At 48.4% G+C, this 24,234-nt stretch overlaps 1 protein-coding gene across 11 annotated transcripts; it reads left to right on the forward strand.

Moving 5' to 3' along the window:
- The first annotated feature begins 110 nt into the window (after nt 1-110).
- Hsf1 (heat shock factor 1) lies at nt 111-23,904 on the forward strand. Of its 11 annotated transcripts, NM_001331152.1 has the most exons (14): nt 111-466; nt 18,719-18,827; nt 19,202-19,338; nt 19,585-19,709; nt 20,368-20,443; nt 20,517-20,578; nt 20,701-20,797; nt 20,903-21,039; nt 21,171-21,440; nt 21,881-21,964; nt 22,697-22,802; nt 22,880-22,945; nt 23,016-23,085; nt 23,166-23,904. In NM_001331152.1, exons 1-14 carry the CDS (start codon nt 350-352, stop codon nt 23,369-23,371), a joined length of 1,662 nt encoding a protein of 553 aa, NP_001318081.1. In that variant the 5' UTR covers nt 111-349; the 3' UTR covers nt 23,372-23,904. The 11 variants fall into 11 exon arrangements, 9 of the variants coding, with proteins under 9 accessions (NP_001318081.1, NP_001318082.1, NP_001318143.1 ...); NM_001331153.1 differs by lacking the exon at nt 22,880-22,945; NM_001331214.1 differs by lacking the exon at nt 22,880-22,945 and having other exon boundaries at nt 23,174-23,904.
- Nucleotides 23,905-24,234: the final 330 nt, after the last annotated feature.

A 24,234-nucleotide genomic window follows, 5' to 3' on the forward strand; every position in this document is an offset into this window, starting at 1 on the left:
CGCTTCCGGCAGCGGGAGCGCCTCGTGTGCCCCCAGCCAGGCTCCGCCCTACCAGGCTCTGATTGGTGAGCAGCCCGGGTGAAGCCATCTTGCGCAGGCGTAGGGTGCGGCGCAAGGGCTGGGCCGGCAAAGTAGGCAGGGGAGATCACGGCGCCTGCGCACAGAGGCTACAGGTCTGGCCCTAGCGAGAGCGCGCCGGTCGCAAGATGGCTGCGGCCATGCGAGGCCTTGCTGTGTGTGCGCAGCGGGCGGCGGAGCGGCCCGGACGGCAGGGGCAGCGACGACACTAGCTCAGCCTTCAGCCACTCTTCTAAAAGGCCACCCCAGCCTCTGCCTGCTTTCGTCCGAGATGGATCTGGCCGTGGGCCCCGGTGCAGCGGGGCCCAGCAACGTCCCGGCCTTCCTAACCAAGCTGTGGACCCTCGTGAGCGACCCGGACACAGACGCGCTCATCTGCTGGAGCCCGGTAGGAGCTGGCATGGGCCGGAGCGGCCTTCGAGGGAGGGTCCTGTGGCGGGAGGGGACCTGCTTCGGAGAAAGCGGCCTGCGAGTTAGTCGGGCTCGCCCGGGTTCAGCCATCCTGGCATCCTAGAGGGAGGACGCCGCTGTCTGGGGAGGAAGTGCGCCCCGCCCCCAGAGCCACTCACGGAGAGTAGGCCGAGACCCCAAATCATCCTACATTTCACCCGGACAATAAGGACGGGGCTTCCAGTACAGGGTCTTTGCTCACAGAGAAATAGTTCCCAGAGTCCGTCTGCGTTTCTGCTTTTTAGGCAATCATTCAGAATAAGTGGAAGGCCTAAGGAATGCATGAGAGAAGAGCGAGAATAGGAGGATGTGGAGCCTAAGCTCAGCCCCGATAGTCTCCAGACGCCAGAGCAGTTTTGCCCGGCCCTCCAAGGGCCGTGTCGAACCCTGTTCTGTTGCCTGGCAGCGGACTGTGTACACCGCACACCCTGCTGGCCCTGCATCTCTGGCTGGCTTGCAGAGGTCGTTCCGTGTTTGTGTTAAGTTGGAAAGTAGAATCTGCTGTTCACATGTGGATTCTGAGGGCCAGAGCGCGCAGAGCTAGCCGATGGTGGTGGCCTGAAGACAGGCCACCCTGATTCAATGGGAACCTTTGGAGGGATGGAGGCGGCTAGGTGCCACCACCTTGACCTTCTGCAAGCCAAATCTGGCGGGTCTCTCGGTCTCTGCGGAGCACTGCCCCCTCGCACAAGTTTCTTAAGCTGGCAAGAATGGAGAAAAGGCCTGGGTGGCAGATGGAGGCCAAGGCTTCTGGCTCTCAGTTGCCTGTTTGTTTAAACTCTGCTCTGCCTAAAGGGTGTTTTGGGAATAAAGAGAAGACTAGAAAGCACGGAACTTCACTTTTCACGAGACGGTCTTTGTGATTATCCCATGGGCTATCCGTGGGCCGCGTTGTTTTCCTGAATGCCATATTCAGTTCACAGCCTGTCCTGGATTTCATACACCTGGGCAGAGAGTATGATCTTACCTTTCTATCTTTCCCCAATTTACCCCCCTCTGTTTTCTTTGACTGAAGGGGAGCTTTCTTACCTAGGTCCAGTAGGACTACCAGGTAGCCTCTGGAATAGTCTGAGCTTAATCCTATTAGGAAGATCCATCCTGTCTGCTGTTTCTGCTTATAGATTGGTACAAATGTGGGCGAGGTGTCAGTGTAGGTTCTTCCAGGACAGGGTGTTCTGATGAGGGCCTCTCAGTGTGAGGATGGAGCTGATCTGCCCTGTCACCTCCTTCCATCCACACAGCTGCAACTCATCTGTGAGCCTTGTTAGCGTGCTGGGAGTCATGGGCAAGTAGTCTGTACTGAGCAGCAGTGGACTGCTATAAGACACGCTGTAAGCAGTGGAGCTGGTATAAGAGACGGTGGTCAGTGGGAGCTGGCATGACCCTGAGTACAAAAAACAAGCTCTGACGTAGAAGTAGAAAAAAGAAAACCCTTGTCTAGGCCATCCAGGGACAGCAGAGCTTCTTGGATCTGGCTGTCTGTTCACAGGTAGGAATTCATGCTCCTGACCCGTGGCCTGTGGGGCATGTACATTGTCTTGGTAGCCTCTTAACAGCATTCCCTGCGGGCCCACTGATCAGGAAGTTTGAGGTCCACATTCTTACTCAAACTTGCAGATAAAAATTGTCTTACCCTTCTCAGGCATATCCTCCTCCTTGAGGGGCCAGGGAGCCTGTCTAGCCCCAAAAGTCTTTGAGCTTTGCTCGGTTCGGCTCCTCATTCCTGCTACAGGAGACAGAACAGATCTCTACCTTTCTCCAGTTCCATGGTTCCACTCCCCGTCCCCGGCCCGCCTTCAGTTACAGGTGCTCCACAAGAACCTCAGGCCATCCAGAGGGTTCCTCAGTCAGGTCCCACGGGACAGCACACCCTTGACCAGATTTAGGATCCCAGTAAGATCCCTGCAGGCGCGTGAACGTGGGTGTGGATGGTCCTCTCTCAGTAGGCTTCTCTTTTTACCCTGTACCAAAGGTGCCTCCAGATTCCGTGCCCAGAGATGCAACAAGTAGGTCGGGACAACAAGTAGGTCGGGCTAAACAGTGAATCCATAGGGTCATTTCTCAATCCTGGCTTTCTCTCTGTGCTTCCTGTGTCCCCTCGGTCAGACACTTGCTAGCATTGTTGGAGAGCCACCTCGGTGCATTTTGAAATGGGGAATGAAGCCCAAATAAAAAAGCCAAAGCTTAGAACCTGTATCTAGCTTTATCCAAATTTTGTAAGATCATTTTGCCCCACCCGTTTTAGAAATATTAAAAAGAAACATGAGAAATAAGTTTGTCTAACTCAAAAGAGTACAGATGGTGGTAGTTTGTGTGTGTGTGTGTGTGTTTTAATTTTCTTCTAGTTTTTAGAAGGTGAATGTTTTTGTGTGTGGTGTGGTTTTGTGTGGTGTGTGTGTGTGCGTGTCACTGAACTTGGAACTTGCCTTTAGTCAGCTTGACTGGCTGGTCAGCAAACCCCAACAATCCTTTCGACTCCACACGGTGCTGGGCCTGCAGACACGCACAGCCACACCCAGCTTTGCATGGGTACTAGGGAATCCAAATTCAGACTCGAATGCTTCCTACTTAACCATCTCTCCATCTCCTGAGCGTGTTTAACCTACTACCCAACCCAAGCAGTGTCGTTCTACTAGGTGCAAAGAGATGGAGACCAGGCCCCACTTGCCCTTTGTCCTGGCTTTGGTCTGCTAGCCCCAGGAGCTACCTGAGGGGCTTGAGAACCAGGAAGACGGCCACATGATTTGTGCCAAACAAGTGCTGGGGCTGGGAGAGACTGAAGCCTTAAATAGTCAGGGAGGTAAAAAAAGAAAAGAAAAAAAGGAATGAAGTCTCATTTTTAAGATATCCCCTGCTCTTTGGTAGCCTTTCCAGTGCAGGATCTTCGTGAATTTTGTTGCTAGGTGCCTCTCTGGTCTCACCCTAATCCAGCCCAGTGATGCGGTTCTCTTCTCTGAGAACAGCAATGGCTGGGTTGAGCCTCTGGGGGGACCCTGTCATTGAAGAAACTGGAACCACTTAGCAAGGGTTCTTGAATACCAGTGCTCGCTTGGACAGCCACAGTGGAAGAGCTGGGTCCCGGGGTAGGCTGTTGGAGACCAAGCAGTCTGTGCAGTGATACAGGAGCAGGGCACCCATCCGCCTCAGTGTTCTTCATGGGATCACATGAAGCGTGTTAAAGCAGAGGCTCAGCCATGGCTGATATCCAGAACTCCTAGGACAAGCAGGGCCACTCCCGTTATCCGGGCTCTGACAGCCAGGTGAGCTCATTCTCAGATGCTCAAGAGGAACTAACAGGCCCAGCGGCCCCTCCCTTCCATACCTGGCAGCCGACTCAGAATGTCAGAGGTCATGTATACCAGAGGTGAGTTGTGATGTGTGCTGCAGGTTCCGGAGGCTCCGGTACTTCCAGCAGTAACAGTCAGGCAGTGTTGCACAACAGCCTTCGTCCAGCCGCTTGTACTACAGATGAAAACTAAGGTGAAGAAGCTTGGCTTAGAGCTGAAAATCCAAACTCAGACTCAGCCAGCTATTGCTCACTACCTGTCTCTGTCAGGTACTCTGTCTGTCTGTCTGTCTGTCTGTCTGTCTGTCTAGTGTGCATGTCAAGTATCATCAATAGTCACTCTCCACCTTGGGTTTGTGTGTGTGTGTGTGTGTGTGTGTGTGTGTGTGTATATGTGTTTATGTATATATATATATATATATATATATATATATATACACACACACACACACACACACACATATATATATATATATATTTGTTTTATGTAAATATGTGTTTTGCTTAAGTGTACTTCTATATACCACGTATAAATCTGGTCTCTGTAGAGGCCAGAAGAAGGTGTCATAGCCCCTGGTACTTGGGTTACAGGTGATTGTGAGCTGCCATGTGGGTGCTAGCAATCAAACCCAGGTCCTCTGGAAAAGCCCCCAGTAAGGTAGTCTGCTCTCCAGCCCCTCTACCATGTTTTCTGAGGCAGGGTTTTTCACTGGCCAAGAGAGCTCACTGATGTAATAGACTGGCTAGCCAGGGCTCCAGCGCTCCGCTTGCGTCTGCCTCTTCAGTGCTGGGACTGTGTGTGCTCACCACTGTGCCGGCATTTGTGTGTGTGCTAATTCTTTTTCTGATTTGATTTTGGTTTTGTTTTTGAAACAGGGTCCATCTGTGTAGCCCTGTCCTGGAACTCAGGTAGACCAAGCTGACCTCAGACTGAAAGAGCTCCTCCTACCTCTGCCTCCCAGCTGCTGGGATTAAAGATGTGTGCCATTTCTGGCCCCTGTCTTTCATTTCAAGATTTCTTGCTGGACATGGTGGTTCATGCCTTTAGTCCCAGTATTCAGGAGGCAGGTAGATCTCTGTGAGTTTGAGAACAGCCTGGTCTACATAATGAGTTCCAGGATAGCCAGGGCTACACAAAAAGGACCCTGCCCCCCCCCATATTATTTTATGTGTATGGATATTTTGCTAGCACACAGTAACTATGGAGGCCAGAAGAGGTTATCAGGCTCTATGGAGCTGGAATACAGACAGTTGTTGGCCACCAAGAATATCTGGGCCTGAACTTAGGTCTTCTGCAAAAACAAGTGCCCTTGACTGCTGAATGGGTGCTGGAGTTACGTGAGTACTTTCCTTACTGAGCTAACTATCTCTTCAGCATTTATTATGGGGTGTGTGTGTGTGTGTGTGTGTGTGTGTCCCCTGTGGCAGTGTACAGGTAGATGTCAAATGACATCTTTAGGAAATCAGTTCTCTCCCACTGCCATGTGGGTTTCAGAGATCAAACTGAGCTCTTCAGGCTTGGTGGCAAGTGCCTTTGTGCATAGAGCCATCTCACCAGCCCTCCTTTTACCTTTTTAAAGCAGGGTCTTACTAATTGACCCAACTGACATTGAATTTGTGATCTTCCTGTCTCAGTCTCTCGAGAAGTAGCTAGGATTTCAGGCCTGTTCCCTCAGTCTTCCCTGGTCTCTTGCTTTCTCAGTATGATCCCCCAGACACTTTTGCTGTGACCAGCAGGCTCATAGTCAGAATGTCATTTGGGATCTGTACCTGAGGGTCCCTCCTTACCTCTCCACAGAGAAAGGAACCCGCAGAGATCTGTGCGCTGATGGACTCTGTGATCTGACCTGTATGCTTCTTCCTGCCAGGTAGGAGGAGGAGGTAGGGATTCAGAGAGATCCAGGAGCCAGAGGTCACTGCAGGTCTCCTTGGAAGAACAGAGGACTGTAGACATGCTAGAACATAGTTCTTCACTGAAAGCATATCCAGCCTAGGGTTAGATCACTTAGGAAAGAGTAGGTATGTAGACAGGGAAAGCCAGAGTTTCGGGGTATGGATGTACCACTCTAGAGGGAAGAAACAGCTCTCTTTGGATCACAGTGACGAGGCTCGGGCCTGCCTCTGGCAGCTGAATTTCTTCAAGTTGTAACAGGAGAAGGAGGCTAGCCTCACAGACTGTTAGAGCAGAGGTACTCAGCCCCTGAACTTGGTGCCTACAAGTCCTGCCAGGCTCTTGATTCCAACCTTGCACACTGCATGGTAAACAGAGTTGACTGGGCCGTGTGTGGTGGCAGCGGAGGTTGGAGTTGCAGGTGGCTGAGATGAAAAGGAATGTGCCGACCCTGACACTTGTTTCAGTTCTCTAGCTTGCTGCTCCTAAAGCCCTCGCTTCTAGGACCCAGGAAATGGCCAGGCAGCTAAGCTCAAGAGAGGGGCAAATACATCATCAGCCTCATCTGTGGAGATAGAGAGAAAGTAAAATGGCAAGGACTGTGACTGTCAGTCACTCAAAGAGCAGGTGACACACTTCATGGAACACCATGGCTGTTAAGCTTCTGGAATCATGGAACCTTTGAGAAAATATGTATAGTTTCAGGTTGGCTCTGTATAAAATCTATTCAGACAGAATTTTATATGTATTTCAAGTTGTTGGTCTGTAGAAAGTAAGATGACAGACTGGAAATAAGTCTCTGTTTACTGACAGCTGTATGTCAGGTTACTAGCCAGGTTAGACAACCACTTCTGCCTGGTCACGGCTCCCTTCATCCCACTGACAGATTTCCACTGTATACAACAAGTTATAACACCCCTTTCTAAAACTGCTCATGGTCAGCAAAAGAGGACCCGTAAGCCACTGAGTTACAGAGATAAATATTGGCTTCATCACAACTTCACCAGCTAGCCCTAGAAAATCATAATAGCTATTTAGGAGTAAAAAACAAAACAAAACATTGAGCAGCTCTCTGGCATTAGAAAGTAGATAAAAACTGAGGCAAGTCCACATTAAACCTTAATAAAATACAAATTAGGAAGAAGTAAGACTGGCTGTTCAAAGATAGCAGGATAATTTATGTAGAAAATCCTAAAGAACCTACACAACAGGTTGTGAGCTCACAAGATCCAAGGTCAGTACACAGAAGTGAATTCTACATCTCCATATGAACAATGAATTATTATTGAACTGTGGCAGGACTGAAGAGAAGGCTCAGCACGTAAGTGCTTCCTGATCTTACAGAGGACCCAGTTCCCATACCCAGGGATCTGAGACCCTCGCCTGGCCTCTTCAGGCGTGTACACATGCACTTTTTTTCTCTTGGTGAAATATTTTTAGTAGGATCAGAAAACACAGCAAGTCTTGGGCAGCCCTTGTGAGCAGGCAAGGGCTCCATCCTGAGGTGGAAATAGCTGTGTTCTGAGTCCTGAGCGTAGATGGTGAAAGCCACCCAGAGTGCACTGCTGTTCTAGTCAAGAGCCGTTCACAAGGCCCTGAGTCCTCCAGAGTCTGCAGGAGGACACTCTTCCTTGCCATTCCCACTGTGGTTGCTGCTATTCCATGGTTAATCCCTGGTTTAGCTGCATGGTTCCAGTCTGTCTGTCATTGCTTGGCATTCCCCCTGAGTGACTAACTTTATTTTTATTTGGCTGTCTTCTTGTAAGAACATTAGTCCATTCAAATTAAGGATCCACTGATTTCTAATATGATATCACATCTGCAGCAAGCCTGTTCACAAATAGCTGCATTCTGAGGTATGGAGGTTAGGGCTTGAATGTATCTCTCTCCCTTTTTTTTTTTTTTTTTTTTTTTTTAAATAGAATAGCGTTTATTCAGGGCATGGGGAGGGGCAGTAGAGGGTAGCAGAGGCAGAGAAAGGCAGAGAGAAGGAATAGCAAAGTAGAGGCCAGCCATGACCACGTGGAGAGAGGGGGAAGGGAAGGAGGAGAGAGGGGGAGCAAGGGAGCAAGAGGCTAGAGAGAGAGGCAAGAGAGGAACAAGAGAGCCCCCCATTTTTTAGACCCCTTATTCCTCTCCCCCACCCCTTCTGCAACCCTTCTTCCCACTATTGTACCATTGCACAGATCTTTTCTTTTCTTTCATTTATTTTTCCGTTATAACCCCTGAATTCAATTAGTCTTGTTTGTACATGCACAGGTGTGAGGCATTATTGGATTATAGGTAACTCACCATTGTACACCCCTTAAGAACAATGGCTCTGCCCTCTCCTCCACCCCCAGCAGCCACTACCAAGCAGTAGTGGCTCCTCAGCCTTGGCAGTGCTTCCTGTGCCCCTTGCCTGTCTGTGCTGGAATGTTAGCAGTCTCCTGATTACAGGCAGCAACAGCTGCCATGCGTTCATCAATGCCACGGCCAAGTCATGTCCCATCTGCCCGTTTGTACATTCTTTCAGCTCTTTCATCAGTTCCCTGAGCCTTGGTGTGGAGTAGAGTGGTCCAGATGTCTCCCTTAGGCCCAGGGTATCTCTGTGCATCAACCCTGGATGTCCTGGGACACGCTCTGTAGACCAGGCTGGCCTTGAAGTGCTGGGACTAAAGGCATGCACCACACTGCCTGGCTCTAATTTTTTTTTCTTTTTACCTATTCTTACACAATAATTTCAGTCTGAGCCTCCCCTGCCTCCACTCCCCCCTTCTCTCCGAGATCTACTATTCCTTCATTTCCTTTCAGAAAAGAGCAAGCATCCCAGTAATAGGATCTGAACACAGCATAACATGGTCCCAGTAAGACTAGGCACAAACCCCCACATCGAGGTGCAGTGAGGCAGCCCAGCAGGAGGAAAAGGGTCCTAGGAAGGCAAGAGACAGACACTCCCACTCCCACTATTAGAAGCCACAGCGTGTTTGCAGGAGACCTAGTGCAGACCCACGAAGGCTCTGTGACTGCCTCTCAGTCTGTGTGAGCCCCTTTGGGTCCTTCTTAGTTGATTCTGTGGGCTGTGTCCTCCTGGTGTCCTTGACCTCTGTGACTCCTAGAGTCCTTCCTCCTCCTCTTCCAAGGACTTCCTCAAGTTCCATGTTTGGATGTGTGGGTCTCTGCATCTGCATCTATCAACTGCTGGAGAAAGCCTCTGATGATGATTGAGCAGGATATCATTAGCAATCAGTTCATTGCCTTTTTTTTTTTTTTTTTTGGTAAGTCATGGCCATCCTGGCAATGTCGGGCATGGGCTTCCTTTCATGGTTTGGGCCTCAAGTTTGATCAGTCATTGGTTGGCTACTCCCACATGCTTTGCAGGCAGAACAGGTGTCACCGTACCACCACTGGCAGCCTTACCTGGTGTTTTAGGGTTTCAGTGCTGTGATGAAACACCATGACCAAGGCAACTCTTATGAAGGACAACACTTAATTAGGGCTGGCTTACAGGTTCAGAGGTTCAGTTCATTATCATCATGGCAGGAAGCATGGCAGCATCCAGGCAGGCATGGCGCTGGAGGAGCTGAAACTTCTACCTCTTGTCCTGAAGCTATCTAGAAGACTGGCTTCCAGGCAGCTAGGAGGTAGGGTCTCAAAGCCTATCCCCTCAGTGACACACTTCCTCTGACAAGGTCACACCTTCTAATAATGCCACTCCCTGAATATACCAAGCATATTCAAACCACCACCTCTGGTTACAGGACATGGCTAGGTCAGGCTCCATATCCCCCATTGCTAGGAGTCCTTGTTAGGGTCACCATCATAAGTTTTCACTGCTCTGTTTCCACAACACCCCCTAAACATCCCCTAGTCCAGTCGTCTCTTCTTCTGATCCTCCTTCCCCAACCTGACTCCTCTTCTCATGCACACACTCCTCCACTCCACCCACAAATCTATTTCCACTTCCCATGGAGACTCAGCTGTGCCCCTTGAGCCCTCCTAATTACTTAGTCTCTCTGGGTCTCTGGATTCTATTGTGATTATCCTTAACAGCTAATATCTACTTATAAGTGAATCTTTCTGGGTCTGGATTGCTTTGTTCAGGGTGATCTTTTTTTTCTAGTTTTATCTATTGCCTGCAAATTTGATGGTGTCATTTTTTTTCTAACAGCTGCATAATACTCCATTATATAAATACACCACACATTCTTTATCCATTCTTCAGTTGAGAGACATCTAGGTTGTTTGCAGATTCTGGCTATTACAAATAAAGCTGCTATGAGCATAGTAGCAAGTGTCCTTGTAGGATGGTGGAGCATCTTTTGGGTATGTGCCCAGGAGTGGTATAACTGGGTCTTGAAGAAGAACTATTCCCAGTTTTCTGAGAAAACACTAAGTTGATTTCCAAAGTGGTTATACAAGTTTGTACTCCCATCAGCAATGGAGGCGTGTTCCCTTTACTCCCCATCCTTAACAGCATGTGCTATCATTTGAGTTTTTGATCTTAGCCATTCTGACCAGTAGAAGATGGAATTGTTTTGATTTGCATTTCCCTGATGAACTGAGGACTTTGAACATTTCTTTAAGTGCTTCTCGGTTATTTGAGATTCCTTTGTTGAGAATTCTGTTTAGCTCTGTAACCCATTTTTTTAATAGGGTTATTTGTGTTGTTGGTGTCTACCTTCTTGAGTTCTTTATAAATTTTGGATATTAGCTCTTTGTAGGGCTAGATGTAGGGTTGGTGAAGATCCTTTCCCAGTCTGCAGGCTGCCGTTTTGTCCTTTGCCTTACAGAAGCTTTTCAGTTTCATGAGGTCCCATGTATCAATTGTTGATCTGAGAGCCCGAGCCACTAGTGTTCTGTTCAGGAAGTTGTCTCCTGTACCAGTGAGTTCAAGGCTCTTCCCCACTTTCTTCTCTATTAGATTTACTGTGTCTGGTTTTATGTTGAGGTTCTTGATCTACTTGGACCTGCGTTTTGTGCAGGGTGATAGATAAGGATCTATTTGCAGTATTCTGCATGTAGGCATCCAGGTAGACCAGCACCATTTGTTGGAGATGATTTTTTTTCCATTGTATGGTTTTACCTTCTTTTGTCAAAAATCAACAGTCCATAGATGTGTGGGTTTATTTCAGAGTCTTTGATTCGATTCCATTGATCAACATGTCTGTTCCTATATCAATAGTATGCAGTGTTTATTACTATTCTGTGGTACAGCTTGAGGTCAGGGATGGATGACTCTTTTATTGTTCAGGATTGTTTCAGCTATCCTGGGGTTTTTTTGTTTGTTTGTTTGTTTTTCTATATGAAATTGAGAATTGTCCTTTCAAGGCCTGTGAAGAAGTGTGTTGGAATTTTGATGGGGATTGTATTAAATGTGTAAATTGCTTTCAGTAGGATGGCCATTTTTACTGTGTTAATTCTACTGATCCATGAGAAGATCTTTCCATGATATTTCCTCCAATTTCTTTCTTTAAAGACTTGATTTTTTTGTTATACAAGTCTTTCATTTCGTTGGTTAGGGTTATCCCACGATATTTTGTAATTTTTGTGACTCTTGAGAAGGGTGTTGTTTTCCTGACTTCTTTCTTAGTCTGTTTGTCATTTGTATATAAGAGGGCTACAGGTTTTTGTTTGGTTGGTTGGTTGGTTGGTTGGTTGGTTTTTTAGGTAATCTTGTATCCAGCTTTTTTGCTGAAGGTAGATTGTTTGTTTGTTTGTTTGTTTGTTTGTTTGTTTGTTTCAAAGCAGGATTTGTCAGTTAGCCCTGTCTGGAACTCACAGAGATTGGCTGCCTCTGCTGCTCAGGTTCTGAAATTAAATAGACACTTGGCTTTATCTGTGCTTTTATCTGCTTTGGGTATGAGGGTAATACTTTACTAACAAGAGTTTGGTTAGGGCTGGAGAAACAGCTCAGTGGCAAAGAGTGTGTACTCCTCTTACAGGGGGTCCAAGTTCTGTTCCCAGCACCCGCATCACACAGCTCATAACTGCCTATAACTCCAGCTCCAGAGGGATCCAGTCTCTCTGGCCTCCGTGAGCACCTTCACTCATGTGCACGCACTCAGACAGATCTGCATCATAAGAGGAAAGTGTACTTGGGTGGTGCTCCTTCCTTTGATGTCTTCTAGAATAGTCTGAAAAGCTTTGGTGTCAGTTCTTTGTAAATCTGGTAAAATGTACCAATAAACCCACCATACTGGATATTCTATGTCTTTTGGAAGTTTTTTAATTACTGCTTGAATTTCACTTTTTGTTATAGATCTAGATTACTTATCTTGATTTAATTCAGGTGGGTGATATGTGTCTCAGAATGATGATCCATCTTTTCATTTTAGCTAGTTGGTCAGAGGTTTGTCAAGTTTATTTTATTTATATGAGTACACTGTAGCTGTCTTCAGACACACCAAAAGAGGGCATCAGATCCCATTACAGATGGTTGTGAGCCACCTTGTGGTTGCTAGGAATTGAACTCGGGACCTTTGGAGGAGCAGTCAGTGCTCTTAACGTCTAAGCAACCTCTCTAGCCCTTGTCAAGCTTTTTATTTGCTTTGTTTTATTTTGCTTAGACAGAGTCTTTCTACATAACCCTGGCATCCTTGAAATTCACAATATAGACTAGGCTGGCCTTGAACTGACAGACATCCACCTGCCTCTGCCTCCCACCCAAGTACTGGGATTAAAAGTATGTGCCACCATGCCTAGCAGTGGGTTTGTCCTCCTTATCCTTTCAAAGACCCCCTCTTTTTTTTTTTTTTTTTTCATTCTATATATTCAACTTTTTTGGTTTTGTTTGGCCTTTCAGATTTTTTTCTCCATTTCACTAATTTCTAAACTAAGATTAAATAAACATTTGAGGTTTGGCTTTTTTTTTTTCTGGGGCTCTAAAATGTATCATTAAGTTACTTATTTGAGGTGTATACTAATGCCTGACATTTTGTTGGTTTTGTGGTATTTGGGTTTTTTCCTTTCTGTCTTAACTGCTCTTCTAGTCTGCTGTGGGGTATTCCTTCCTTTGGCCTCACGGATGGCCTCCTTTCCCTTGAGGGACTCCTTGAAGTGTGTTCTGTAGCTGTCACTGACTGTGAGCTCCTTTGCACAGTTTTGTTTCTTCTTCCTCTGTGCCACATAGGGTTGCTGGATAGAGCAGTCTGGACTGACTTGAAAACTTGAAATACATCCTTCTAGCTGGGTTGTGGTATACACCTTTAATCCCAGCATAGGTGGGTCTCTATGAGGTCAGGTCTAGCCTGGTCTACAGAGAGTTCCAGGACAGCCAGGGCTACACAGAGAAACCCTGTCTTAAACCCTTCTGCTCCCCACCCCCTGGCCAACAAAACAAAACAAAAATAACTCCTTTTATAGTTGCTCAAGTGAATTAAATACTAAATACAGCCTCCATTGGTATTCTAGAGTAGTGTTTTCATGGAAGCTACACACATCTCCCCATGTAGTTTACACTATTCCTGGATGGTTTATAGTAACTACTGTGACATAAATGCTATGTGGATACTTTGTGATGATTTGGATAGTTGCTAATGGCAAAACCACGCCTGTCCGTGTGAAGTGCTGAGACAGTTCCTTTAGTACCTTAAGTTGCCTGTTGGTAGAAACCAGAGGTAGGGAATTTTTTTCAAAAGTAATTTCCAGTCATATCTTTATCTCCTGTTTCCCTATTTTCTTTCATCTATTAAAAAAAAAATAGTAGTCTGGAGAGATGGCTCAGCAGTTAAGAGCACTGACTGCTCTTCCAGAGATAACTACATGATGGTTCACAACCATTTGTAATGGGAGTCCAATGCCCTCTTCTGGTGTCTGAAGATAGCTACAGTGTACTCACATATAATAAATAAATAAATAAATCTTTTTTTTTTTTTTTTTAGAAAAAGTTTCCTTATTTTTTTATCCTTGCACTCGAATGTACTGTTGTGCTCACTGGTGAGCATTCCACGGTGGGTTTGCGGCAGACTCTCCCTTGGGACAGTTACCGTTAGTAATGCTCTGCTTAATGCTTCTTCTTTTGCTGCTTCAAACATTATTTCCTTGTTTCTCTGAGCATATTTATTGTTTTACGTGTCTGTTTTACCTGCCTATATGAAAGTGCACTGCATTCATGCCTGGTGCCCATGGAGGCCAGAAGAGGGTGCCAGATCCCCTGGAACTGGAGAGAGAGACTGCTCTATAGGTGCTCTTTAGGTGCTCTATAGAGGAGGGAACCTTGTCCTCTGCAGAGTAGCAGCTGCTCTAACTACTGAGCATCTTTGTTTACAGCAACATTGTATCTTTGTTAAGTTTATTGTCTTGTCCTTCCTGAGCAGTCGCTGCTGTTCCTCCTTGTCCACCATATGTGAGTCACATCTCAGTTTCTGTTGGTCTTGCATTTTCTGTCACTAGTGTATTATGGAACTCAATGGTGGCTAAATCATCTTGCTTGCTTACTGCTTGTGACTTGGCCAGGCTGCTTCAGAAAGACTGCTTCTCCTTGATGACATTCACGGCCTCGAAGTTGTTGCATTCGGCATTGAAGCACCAGCAATTACTGCCTGAACTTGCTGCTATTTTATGTAATACTCTGGGTTATTGGGCAGTCAGATCTGGTTAAATTTGTAAGCATTAGTGAGGTGGTCAGGCTGCTTTTCTTGGGGTATTTCAGTGAGTTCATTGAGCAAAAGCAGATTTGAGTTAGTCTTACATTCTAATCCCAAAGGGCTCTTTTCAGCTTACTTTTCCCATCTAGGCAGGCTGGCCTGGAGCTCAGCTCATATATAGTGTTGGCGCGCACTAGGCTTGAGCTTCCCAATACTGTTGGACCTCAAGTGAGCTAGACCACCTTCCTCATGGATTGTAGCTGCTGTACTTCTCAGCTGAACACTGTGCATGCTCTGTCCTTCCTCCCGACTAAGGTGAGGGTGGTTGGACCTGGTCTTCTCTGCCCCTGGTACTAGGGTCTCTTACACAGTGGGGTGGATGACCTGTTCAAGCAGTAATGTGATGTTTTTAACCTACAGATAGAGAAAAAACATCCTTCCAGACTTTCCTTAAACCTTGACAAAACTAAGGAGAGGGATCCCTACAATTTATCCACACCTTCCAGGGTGCAGCATGTGATACGGGTGTTAGTGCCAGGGACAGTAGACTGTAGTTTGTGAACGACACTCACTGATCCAATGGGTTCTAGTGGTTTCATTGGTCGCTCTTGCTTGCTTGATGCATGTGGAACAATTTCAGGGACATTAACTGATGTAAACAAGCTTTGTATGTGTTACTGGAGAGGAAGCACTGTCCCAGAGCTCCACAGTCCCAGTCCAGTGAGGCCTTCCTTACATCTTCAGGGCTATGAATTCCTGATTCCTGATTAGACGGTCTTCATCCTGCAGCTCATCAGTGGTCATCCACCATCTGTGCTGATGTGGCGGTGAGTTGGCTGCTGGCGAGTCCCTTCCTCCCTGGTCCGGAGTTTGGCAGGTCGATTATGGAGTGACTGTGTATGAATCCCTGTTAGTTTTTTCCTGTTTGAAGTTGATTTCGTTTCTTGGATGTTTTTCATCAAATTTGGTGTGTTATTGATCAGTTTTCCTAACTATCGTCATGTGTCCAGTCTCATCTTCTGAGACACCCATTAAGCATTGAAGGATTGATGATGCCTTACAGGTCTTTCTCAGCTCTGTTCATTGTATTCACTTAGTCACTGTTCTGTTGCTGTGGAGAGACTCCAGGACCACAGCATCTCTTGAAAGAAAGAACATTTCAGGCTGGAGAGATGGCTCAGTGGTTAAGAGCACTGACTGCTCTTCCAGAGGTCCTGAGTTCAATTCCCAGCAACCACATGGTGCCTCACAACCATCTGTAATGGGGGGTCTGGTGCCTTCTTCTGGTGTGTCTGAAGAGAGCAATGGTGATGTGCTCATATGCATAAAATGAATAAATAAATCTTTAAAAAGAGAGGAAAAAACATTTCATTGGGGGCTTGCTTACAGTTTTAGAGAGTTAGTCTGTCATCATCAAGGCAGGGAGCATGGTGGCATGCATGGTACTAGAGTAATTGAAAGCTGTGTCCTGGTGCAGAAACAGACAGACAGACTGAGTGTCTGGGTCTGGAATAGGCTTTTTAAACTTGAAAGCCTACTCCCAATGGCTATCTTCAGTCTATAACCTCAGTCGGCTCTTCTGTTTTTACCCTCTTGAGTCCCCAGGTGAATTTTTTACCTGATTTGTGCTTTACAAATCCAGAATATCAACTTGGTGTTTCCTTTTCGCTTCTTATTGCTTTACTGAGACTCTCCATTAGTAGGACATCATCCTTATACCTCGTCCTTCAAGTACAGTTCTTCAGATCTTTGGCCATACTAAAAGTTAGAATCTGTATTCTCATGAGTCCAACATACGGAGTTTATTGGTTGCTCTTTTCTTTCCTATTATAAGCTGTAGCTTTTCTTTTTAATTAAATTTATCTAAAATAAATGGGATTCATAATGGTTAATTCATAATCCAACTGTAAACTCAAGACCAGGGAAGGCCCTTGCAGGCAGCAAAGTCATATCCATATCAGTTTAAGTGTGCACATACATGTGTATAGAAGTTAGAGGACAACTTGTGAAGTCGGGTCCCTCCTTCTCCTGTGTGGGTACCAGGGATTGAACCCAGGCTGTCGGGCTTGGCAGTGGTTGCCTGCTGAGCCATCACACCAGTCCCAGCCGAAGCTTTGCTTAAATGCCTTGTTGTTTTTGACTCAGTGGGAAAGCGCATTGTCCCCTCATCTCTCACTTTTGTCATTGTGTCATTGTTGGTTCTTGTGACTTCCCTAGACTAATTATGTCCTAATTGTGTTCTTGGTGGCCATTGCACTTTGTCCTTCTGACTTAATAAAGTCGAGCGGAAATTTCCTTTAAAAACTGGAGCCAGTCTTTCCTGGGGCCTCTCTGTATATGCTGACTCCTATCTTTAACATTTAGCCTGCAAGTGACAACCCAACTTTCTATCCTGCTTCTCCTTCATGCCAGAGGGAGAGCAAGCTTATGGCCTTCATAGGTCTTCCTGAGCATGCTCACAGCTCTAATGTGTACATAGCCTTTGAATTCCCAAGAATATTTCAGAGTCCATAATGATCCCTCATTCACAGCCTTTCAAGGTTCCTAGCTGCCTTTGCTATATATTATGCAGCTGAGAGCAGTCTTCCTCTATGTGCTTCTTTATGTCTCTGTACTGGGACAGCCTCAGGTCTAGCACAGGCAGCCTTACTTTGAGAGTCCTCAAGCACCAAGACCTTTTTTTTTTTTGGTTTCTCTGTGTAGCCCTGACTGTCCTGAAACTCACTTTGTAGACCAGGCTGGCCTTGAACTCAGAAATCCACCTAGCACCAAGACCTTGATCGAGCTCTCACCCATGTTCTTACTGCTATTGTTTCCACTGGTCTCACAACTGAGGGGGAAGAATGGGGACTAAACAATTAGTGTAAAGAGCAGAGCCTCTTTCTCTCACTGATACCACACTTCCTACCTGCACTTTCCCTGCTACTTAGGATCCTCTTCCTCCTGTGTCCACTTGCTCCACTGTTTCTGTTTAAGCCTGTTTCACTGCTCTGCGTGTTGAAAAAAGCCATGGTGCTAATCCAATACCTTAGGATCCTTTTGGTTGATTCTGTCTGTATTATAGTTCTCCCACCCCAGCAAAGAGACTGGTTCCTCAGCTGATTGGTCTTGCACACCCACGAGAATACTGTCCCTACCCACTGTAGGACCTCCCCACTCCAGTATCAAAGGCCTCTGAGTTGCCATGGCCCTTCAGCCCCTCCTAGTGGTTCTGACTGTGCTCAGGAAAGCACCAGCACAGAAGCACGGCCCCAGTATTTAACAGTTTTCATCTGAGTTTGAAAAAGAATAAGGTGGTATTTCTGATCAGGACTGTCTTCCAGAGCATCAACAACTTCATTCCTGTTTTGACTGCCACAATTTGGAGCTGTGTGTGTGTGTGTCCTTGAGCATATATGTGAGTGCCACATGTATGCCAGAGGCCATGAAGGACAAAAAAGGACATCAGGTCACGTAAAACTTGGAATTACTAGCAGTTGTGGGTTGACATATGAGTGCTGGGAAACAAACCCAGGTTCTCTATAAGAATAGTAAGCACTTGGAACTATGTCTCCAGCTATTCTTAAAGAAAAAATTGCTGGAGCTGAGACGAAAGGATGGACCATCTACAGACTGACACACCCAGGGATCCATCCCATAATCAGCCTCCAAATGCTGACACCATTGCACACGCCAGCAAGATTTTGCTGAAAGGACCTTGATATAGCTGTCTCTTGTGAGGCTATGCCGGGGCCTGGCAAACACAGAAGTGGATGCTCACAGTCAGCTATTGGATGGAACACAGGGCCCCCAGTGGAGGAGCTAGAGAAAGTACCCAAGGAGCTGAAGGGATCTGCAATCCTATAGGTGGAACAACGTTATGAACTAACCAGTACCCCCCCCCCTCGTGTCTCTAGCTGCATATGAATCAGAAGATGGCCTAGTCGGCCATCAGTGGAAAGAGAAGCCCATTGGTCGTGCAAACTTTATATGCCTCAGTACAGGGGAACACCAGGGCCAAGAAGTGGGAGTGAGTGGTAGGGGGGTGGGGGAGGGTATGGGGGACTTTTAGGATAGCATTTGAAATGTAAATGAAGAAAATACCTAATTAAAAAAAAGTTGCTAAATAAAAGAAATAAAAAAAAAGAAAAATTGCTGATTAAAACTAAATTCTAGTCAGTCCCTAGAGATGACCAGAATGCTGTGGGTGATTTATGAGTCTAAACCTAGCAACTAAAAACTGTCAGGAAGTTAAGATCCTGTCTCTGGTTACATGGGCCTCACTGCTCAGACCTAGGTTCCATGGCCCGGATACCAGCCATAGAGTCCTACAGCTACACTCACCTCCTGCTACTACTATGGAGGGAGAGTGTGCAAATCCACCACACATGGAGAGAGAGACATCAGGCCACAGTGAAACTATGATGGTGTCTGCTATATATGACCTGCCCATGTGTCTCCTGACAGAGTGGGAACAGCTTCCACGTGTTTGACCAGGGCCAGTTTGCCAAGGAGGTGCTGCCCAAGTACTTCAAGCACAACAACATGGCTAGCTTCGTGCGGCAGCTCAACATGTGTAAGTACCTCTTTCAGGATGCTATGCTTGCTTCACTGGGTGTGGAGAAATAGACCCCAGCCTATTTCTAAGAGATGGAGGCCTGGGTTGGCTGAAGAAGGGTCCTCATGAGTTTGAGCCTGAATTCTCCAGGGAAGAGTGTAGGATATGAGGCCCTAACCTAATGGCCACACTTCCATTTACAAAAAGGGAAGCTGTTCGGGGACAAAGTCTTTTCCAACCAAGAATAACTTGCTATGTATGGTAAATGGACACCAGTCAGACTCTCGTACAGTTTTCTAGGAGGCCCCTTGCCTGCCCTAGGCCATGGCTAGGCTGTTGAAGGTCTGGTCCCTGGCCCTCAAACAGAACTTCCCCCACCCCCATATACACAGATGGCTTCCGAAAAGTAGTCCACATTGAGCAGGGTGGCCTGGTCAAGCCTGAGAGAGATGACACCGAGTTCCAGCATCCTTGTTTCTTGCGTGGACAGGAACAGCTCCTTGAGAACATCAAGAGGAAAGTGACCAGCGTGAGTCACCAGCCCTGAGTACAGCCCCTCCCTGCCCTAAATATTCCTGCAGGCTATGGGCTGGGAGCAGTATCTAGGTGGTGCTGCAGGACTAGCCTAAAAGCATAGCCTGTGCTCTCTGTCTCTGACCCCCTCCCCCTTCCCAGTGTTTCCCAGGCCCTCCTCATTCCCTGGATGCCTAGGTGAAGCACAGGAGCCTACCACACTCCAGAGCCACTTTCGACTCTTGTATGCCCCACCCCTTAGGTGTCCACCCTGAAGAGTGAGGACATAAAAATACGCCAGGACAGTGTCACCCGGCTGTTGACAGATGTGCAGCTGATGAAGGGGAAACAGGAGTGTATGGACTCCAAGCTCCTGGCCATGAAGCAGTAGGTCCCAAGGCTCAGGAGGGTGGCCAGGTTGCTTTGGGTCTCCTACCCGATCCTGCAGAGCCATTCAAGCCTCCTTCCCCCTCCCAGCCTGCCTTCATTGTTTCTATGGAAACCCTGTCTTGTACATCTCCAGACACAGAGTGGGGTTGGAGGTCTCCTACTGCACCCACTTCTCACTCCCCTGCTGGAATTCACATTTTCAGGATTTGAGCACACAAAGCCCATTTCCAGGTGCCTCCCTAAAAACCAGGCCTGACAGGAGCTGACCACAACAGTCCTTGGGCCAGACCTCTCTACTGTTCTCTAGTCACAATGACTCAACTCGCCCTTTATCACTCACTCAGCACAGTTCACAGCTGCCTTCTACCCCAAAACTGAGGGTAATCTGTAGTTTAGGATCTTTCCCAGAGACCTGTCCTGTGTGCCTAGCCAGTATGTAACAAGTGCCCCATTGCAGCTAGGATCCTAAGGTACCATCAGATTCTATCCATGCCCTCCCTCAGCCCTGGCTGACGTTTGAATCCTGCCCTGTAAGTAGAGTGGAGTTAGGGAATCAGTTGTGCAGTGAGCCCTCATCTGGTCCAGCCCTGTCCATCAACAGCCTGATTCTCTGGCTCTTCTAATGTGGCCCAATTGACCCAGCAATGTGTTGCAGCGAGAACGAGGCCCTGTGGCGGGAGGTGGCCAGCCTTCGGCAGAAGCATGCCCAGCAGCAAAAAGTTGTCAACAAGGTGGGCAGGGCTGGTGGTAGGTGGGTCCCCTCCATGACTGGGCCAGGGTGACAGTATCCTTTCTGCCCCACAGCTCATTCAGTTCCTGATCTCACTGGTGCAGTCGAACCGGATCCTGGGGGTGAAGAGAAAGATGTGAGGCTCTGGGAATGTCTACACTGTCCACTCTGACCCTGCGCTTTGGTGTCCTCTGCTTGCTGTATATCCTGGGCACCACCAAGGTCTGTGTAGGCAGTTGACCTGTCTCTTCCCTGCAGCCCTCTGATGTTGAGTGACAGCAACTCAGCACACTCTGTGCCCAAGTATGGTCGACAGTACTCCCTGGAGCATGTCCATGGTCCTGGCCCATACTCAGTAAGCACCAAGCTCCATGGGACTGCCAGTAAGTGTGCAGTGGGTGCTGGGTGGCCCAGGCTACCACAGGTATGCCTTGCATGTGGCCTTTGTCTCTAATTGCAGGCTCCATCTCCAGCCTACAGCAGCTCTAGCCTTTACTCCTCTGATGCTGTCACCAGCTCTGGACCCATAATCTCCGATATCACTGAGCTGGCTCCCACCAGCCCTTTGGCCTCCCCAGGCAGGAGCATAGATGAGAGGTGGGGCTGCAGGACCTTTATCCCTCCTATCACCTTAGTGGGTCAGCCTTTATGACCTTGGGCAGAGCTGAAAATGGGTGGAACTAACTTAGGCTCCTTCTAACATGTCTGTCATTGTCTAATATGTTCAGGCCTCTGTCCAGCAGCACTCTGGTCCGTGTCAAGCAAGAGCCCCCCAGCCCACCTCACAGCCCTCGGGTACTGGAGGCGAGCCCTGGGCGCCCATCCTCCATGGATACCCCTTTGTCCCCAACTGCCTTCATTGACTCCATCCTTCGAGAGAGCGAGCCTACCCCTGCTGCCTCAAACACAGCCCCTATGGACACAACCGGAGCCCAAGCCCCCGCACTCCCGACCCCCTCCACCCCTGAGAAGTGCCTCAGCGTAGCCTGCCTAGACAAGTGAGTGCAGTGTCCACCCTGCCTCCCTATAGCCTCTGAACCCCAACAGCATGGGATTTCCTCAGGCTGTACACAGGGTATCTGTGTCTTAGTGAGGCATAATCCCTGCAGTTTGCTGGGGGTGATGGGTTGAATCTGTTGCTCCCCAAGACCTGAGTGAGGTTGAAGTTGGGGAGGGAGACCAACCACATCACTAGAAATGGGATATGCCCCTGCCTCCTGGGCCACCCTTACTTCTGCCATCACCCTCTCTTATGGCAAGCCCCAAGATCTTTGGATCTGTCATTCTCCCTAGTCCTGACACAGGAAATGAGCCAAGGCCCAGCCTTGACCACCACCCCTCAGGCACATCCCAAAAGCTGAGTGAGTGAGGACGGTGGGCACAGATCCCCCCCGTCCCCCGCCTGCAATGGGGGGGCTCTTGTCTTTGTATCTTGCAGTTTGGCTCGCGCTCCACAGATGTCTGGGGTCGCCCGCCTCTTCCCCTGCCCCTCTTCCTTTCTGCATGGCCGAGTCCAGCCAGGGTTAGCGCTGCCCCACTTGGGAGGGAGGAGGACTCCGCCAGGCCCCCTCCCACAGCCATGGACCAGTTCCCAACCTGGGCATAGTACTTGCCCTGTCTGGCGAAGAGCACCAGGGGATGGTCTCACAGGCTCTGCATCTCCACTGACTACCCTTTGCACAAGCCAATGGCTGTAATAGGGACAAGTGTCCTGCCTGCCCCAGCTACCAGTACAGGCTGCTACAATGAGCTTCTTGTCAGAGTAGGGTAGGCCCTATGGCACCTACAGAGCCATTTTAACTGCCTTGCCCAGGCTCAGGTGTGTCCATGGCCTACGGCCTTCTGGTCTCCCCATGCCAAGTACAGTCCTGCTTCCTCTCCTTACTCTCTTCCTGGTGCACTTGCAAGACTGTCAAACCTGAAAAATCTGGCCGCCTATCCATTTGCAGACCAATGTCCCTTGTCTTTTTTCTCCACCTCCCTCTTGGCCCAGCCTTAGTAACTACTAAAGCCTCCTAGGATGTCCTGCCCCTGGGCCATGCTGTATCCCACCCTCAGCAGCCATGGAGGGCAAGCTTACTACTTGTCCTTTCGGCATCTTCCCAGAGATACACACAGTCCCCCCAGCCCATACTGGCTATGCAGAAGGACCTTGCTTGGGGGACTGCAACCAAAGGGGAGCCCTTCTCCAGCAGGAGTGTGGCTGGGTGGGAGCCTGGGGCACTAGTTCACCTGCCCACTTGCCCTGGGCCAGGAACGAGCTAAGTGATCACCTGGATGCCATGGACTCCAACCTGGACAACCTGCAGACCATGCTGACAAGCCACGGCTTCAGTGTGGACACCAGTGCCCTGCTGGACGTGAGTCTGGTCATCCCTACCCACCCTGCTCCATCCTGCCCACAAGCCAGCCCTGACTTCCCTCCCTCCTCCTGCAGCTGTTCAGCCCCTCGGTGACCATGCCCGACATGAGCCTGCCTGACCTGGACAGCAGCCTGGCCAGCGTGCGTAGGCGGGCAGGGTGGGGGGCAGAGGGGGCCATCAACAACCCTCACTGTGTTCCCTGTCCCACAGATTCAGGAGCTTCTGTCTCCACAAGAGCCTCCCAGGCCTATTGAGGCAGAGAACAGTAACCCCGACTCAGGTGAGAGCTAAGCTTCTTTGCTACCCCCAGCCCTCACTTCCAGATTGCCCACCCCACCATCCAAACCCCATTCCCCACAGGAAAGCAGCTGGTGCACTACACGGCTCAGCCTCTGTTCCTGCTGGATCCTGATGCTGTGGACACAGGGAGCAGTGAGCTGCCTGTGCTCTTTGAGCTGGGGGAGAGCTCCTACTTCTCTGAGGGGGATGACTACACGGATGATCCCACCATCTCTCTTCTGACAGGCACTGAACCCCATAAAGCCAAGGACCCCACTGTCTCCTAGAGCTCTCAGGAGTTGTCAGGCTGGCTTGTGCCTGGCCCCCAACCTATCCCTAGGACATGGCTGGTCCTAGGGAGACAAAACAGTTGGGTAGTCCAGGGGACCCTAGGTCAAGTCACCACAACCCCAGTGGAGCACAGATGGAACTTGGTCCTGGGCAGTACCTTGGATCAGGAGGAAGATCCTGAGGGCTGCATACCTGCTGCCTTTACCCCAGCCCCAGGTCTACTCTCTGGTCACAGCTTCACAGCCACACTTGGACTGACCCTGCAGGTTGTTCATAAAATTGTATTTTGGATTTTTACATGAGAGTCCCCTTTAACCCTTCACAAATAAATATATATATACATACATACATACATACATACATATATATATATATATGTATATAATATATGCACACAGAGATGGTCAGATGATAAACAGGCTCTACTGTGACCACCTGTATGTTTCCCCCTGCCCTGCGGGACCCCGACGGTGGAATGTAGGCAGAGCTCAGACCTCACTACATCTCCTTGGAAGATACTTGCAAGGCTCCCCTTGTCACAGAACTAGTCCTTGCTCACAGCTTTTTCTTTAGGGGACCAGAAAGGACAATCTGCCCCATGTTATCAGCAAGAGTGTTCTGCAATGGTCATGCTGGACATATTGGCAGAGCAAGGCCCCCATATCTATCAGGTACTGGACTGGTTCTGAATTTGTTCCTACCGTCTTAGACTGGGGAAAAGCAGGTGTGAATGGCCTCACAGGTGGCCTAGGGCAGGCTGTGGTGCATACCTTGTGTTCTGAGCAGCTGACTGTACTGTTCACCTTGCCTTGCACCAGATAACCATCTAACTGCAGGTTAGGGTCTGTAGCCTAGCAGA

Source organism: Mus musculus, chromosome 15 (assembly GCF_000001635.26).
Source record: "Mus musculus strain C57BL/6J chromosome 15, GRCm38.p6 C57BL/6J".
Lineage (NCBI taxonomy): Eukaryota > Metazoa > Chordata > Mammalia > Rodentia > Muridae > Mus > Mus musculus.

Bases quoted from the DNA above. Each gene is read 5' to 3' on its own strand.
- Hsf1 (NM_001331152.1), top strand. From the start codon at position 350: ATGGATCTGGCCGTGGGCCCCGGTGCAGCGGGGCCCAGCAACGTCCCG. The intron at 21,040-21,170 runs GTGGGGCTGCAG...TAATATGTTCAG, and splicing joins GGCAGGAGCATAGATGAGAG to GCCTCTGTCCAGCAGCACTC. The intron at 22,946-23,015 runs GTGCGTAGGCGG...CCTGTCCCACAG, and splicing joins TGGACAGCAGCCTGGCCAGC to ATTCAGGAGCTTCTGTCTCC.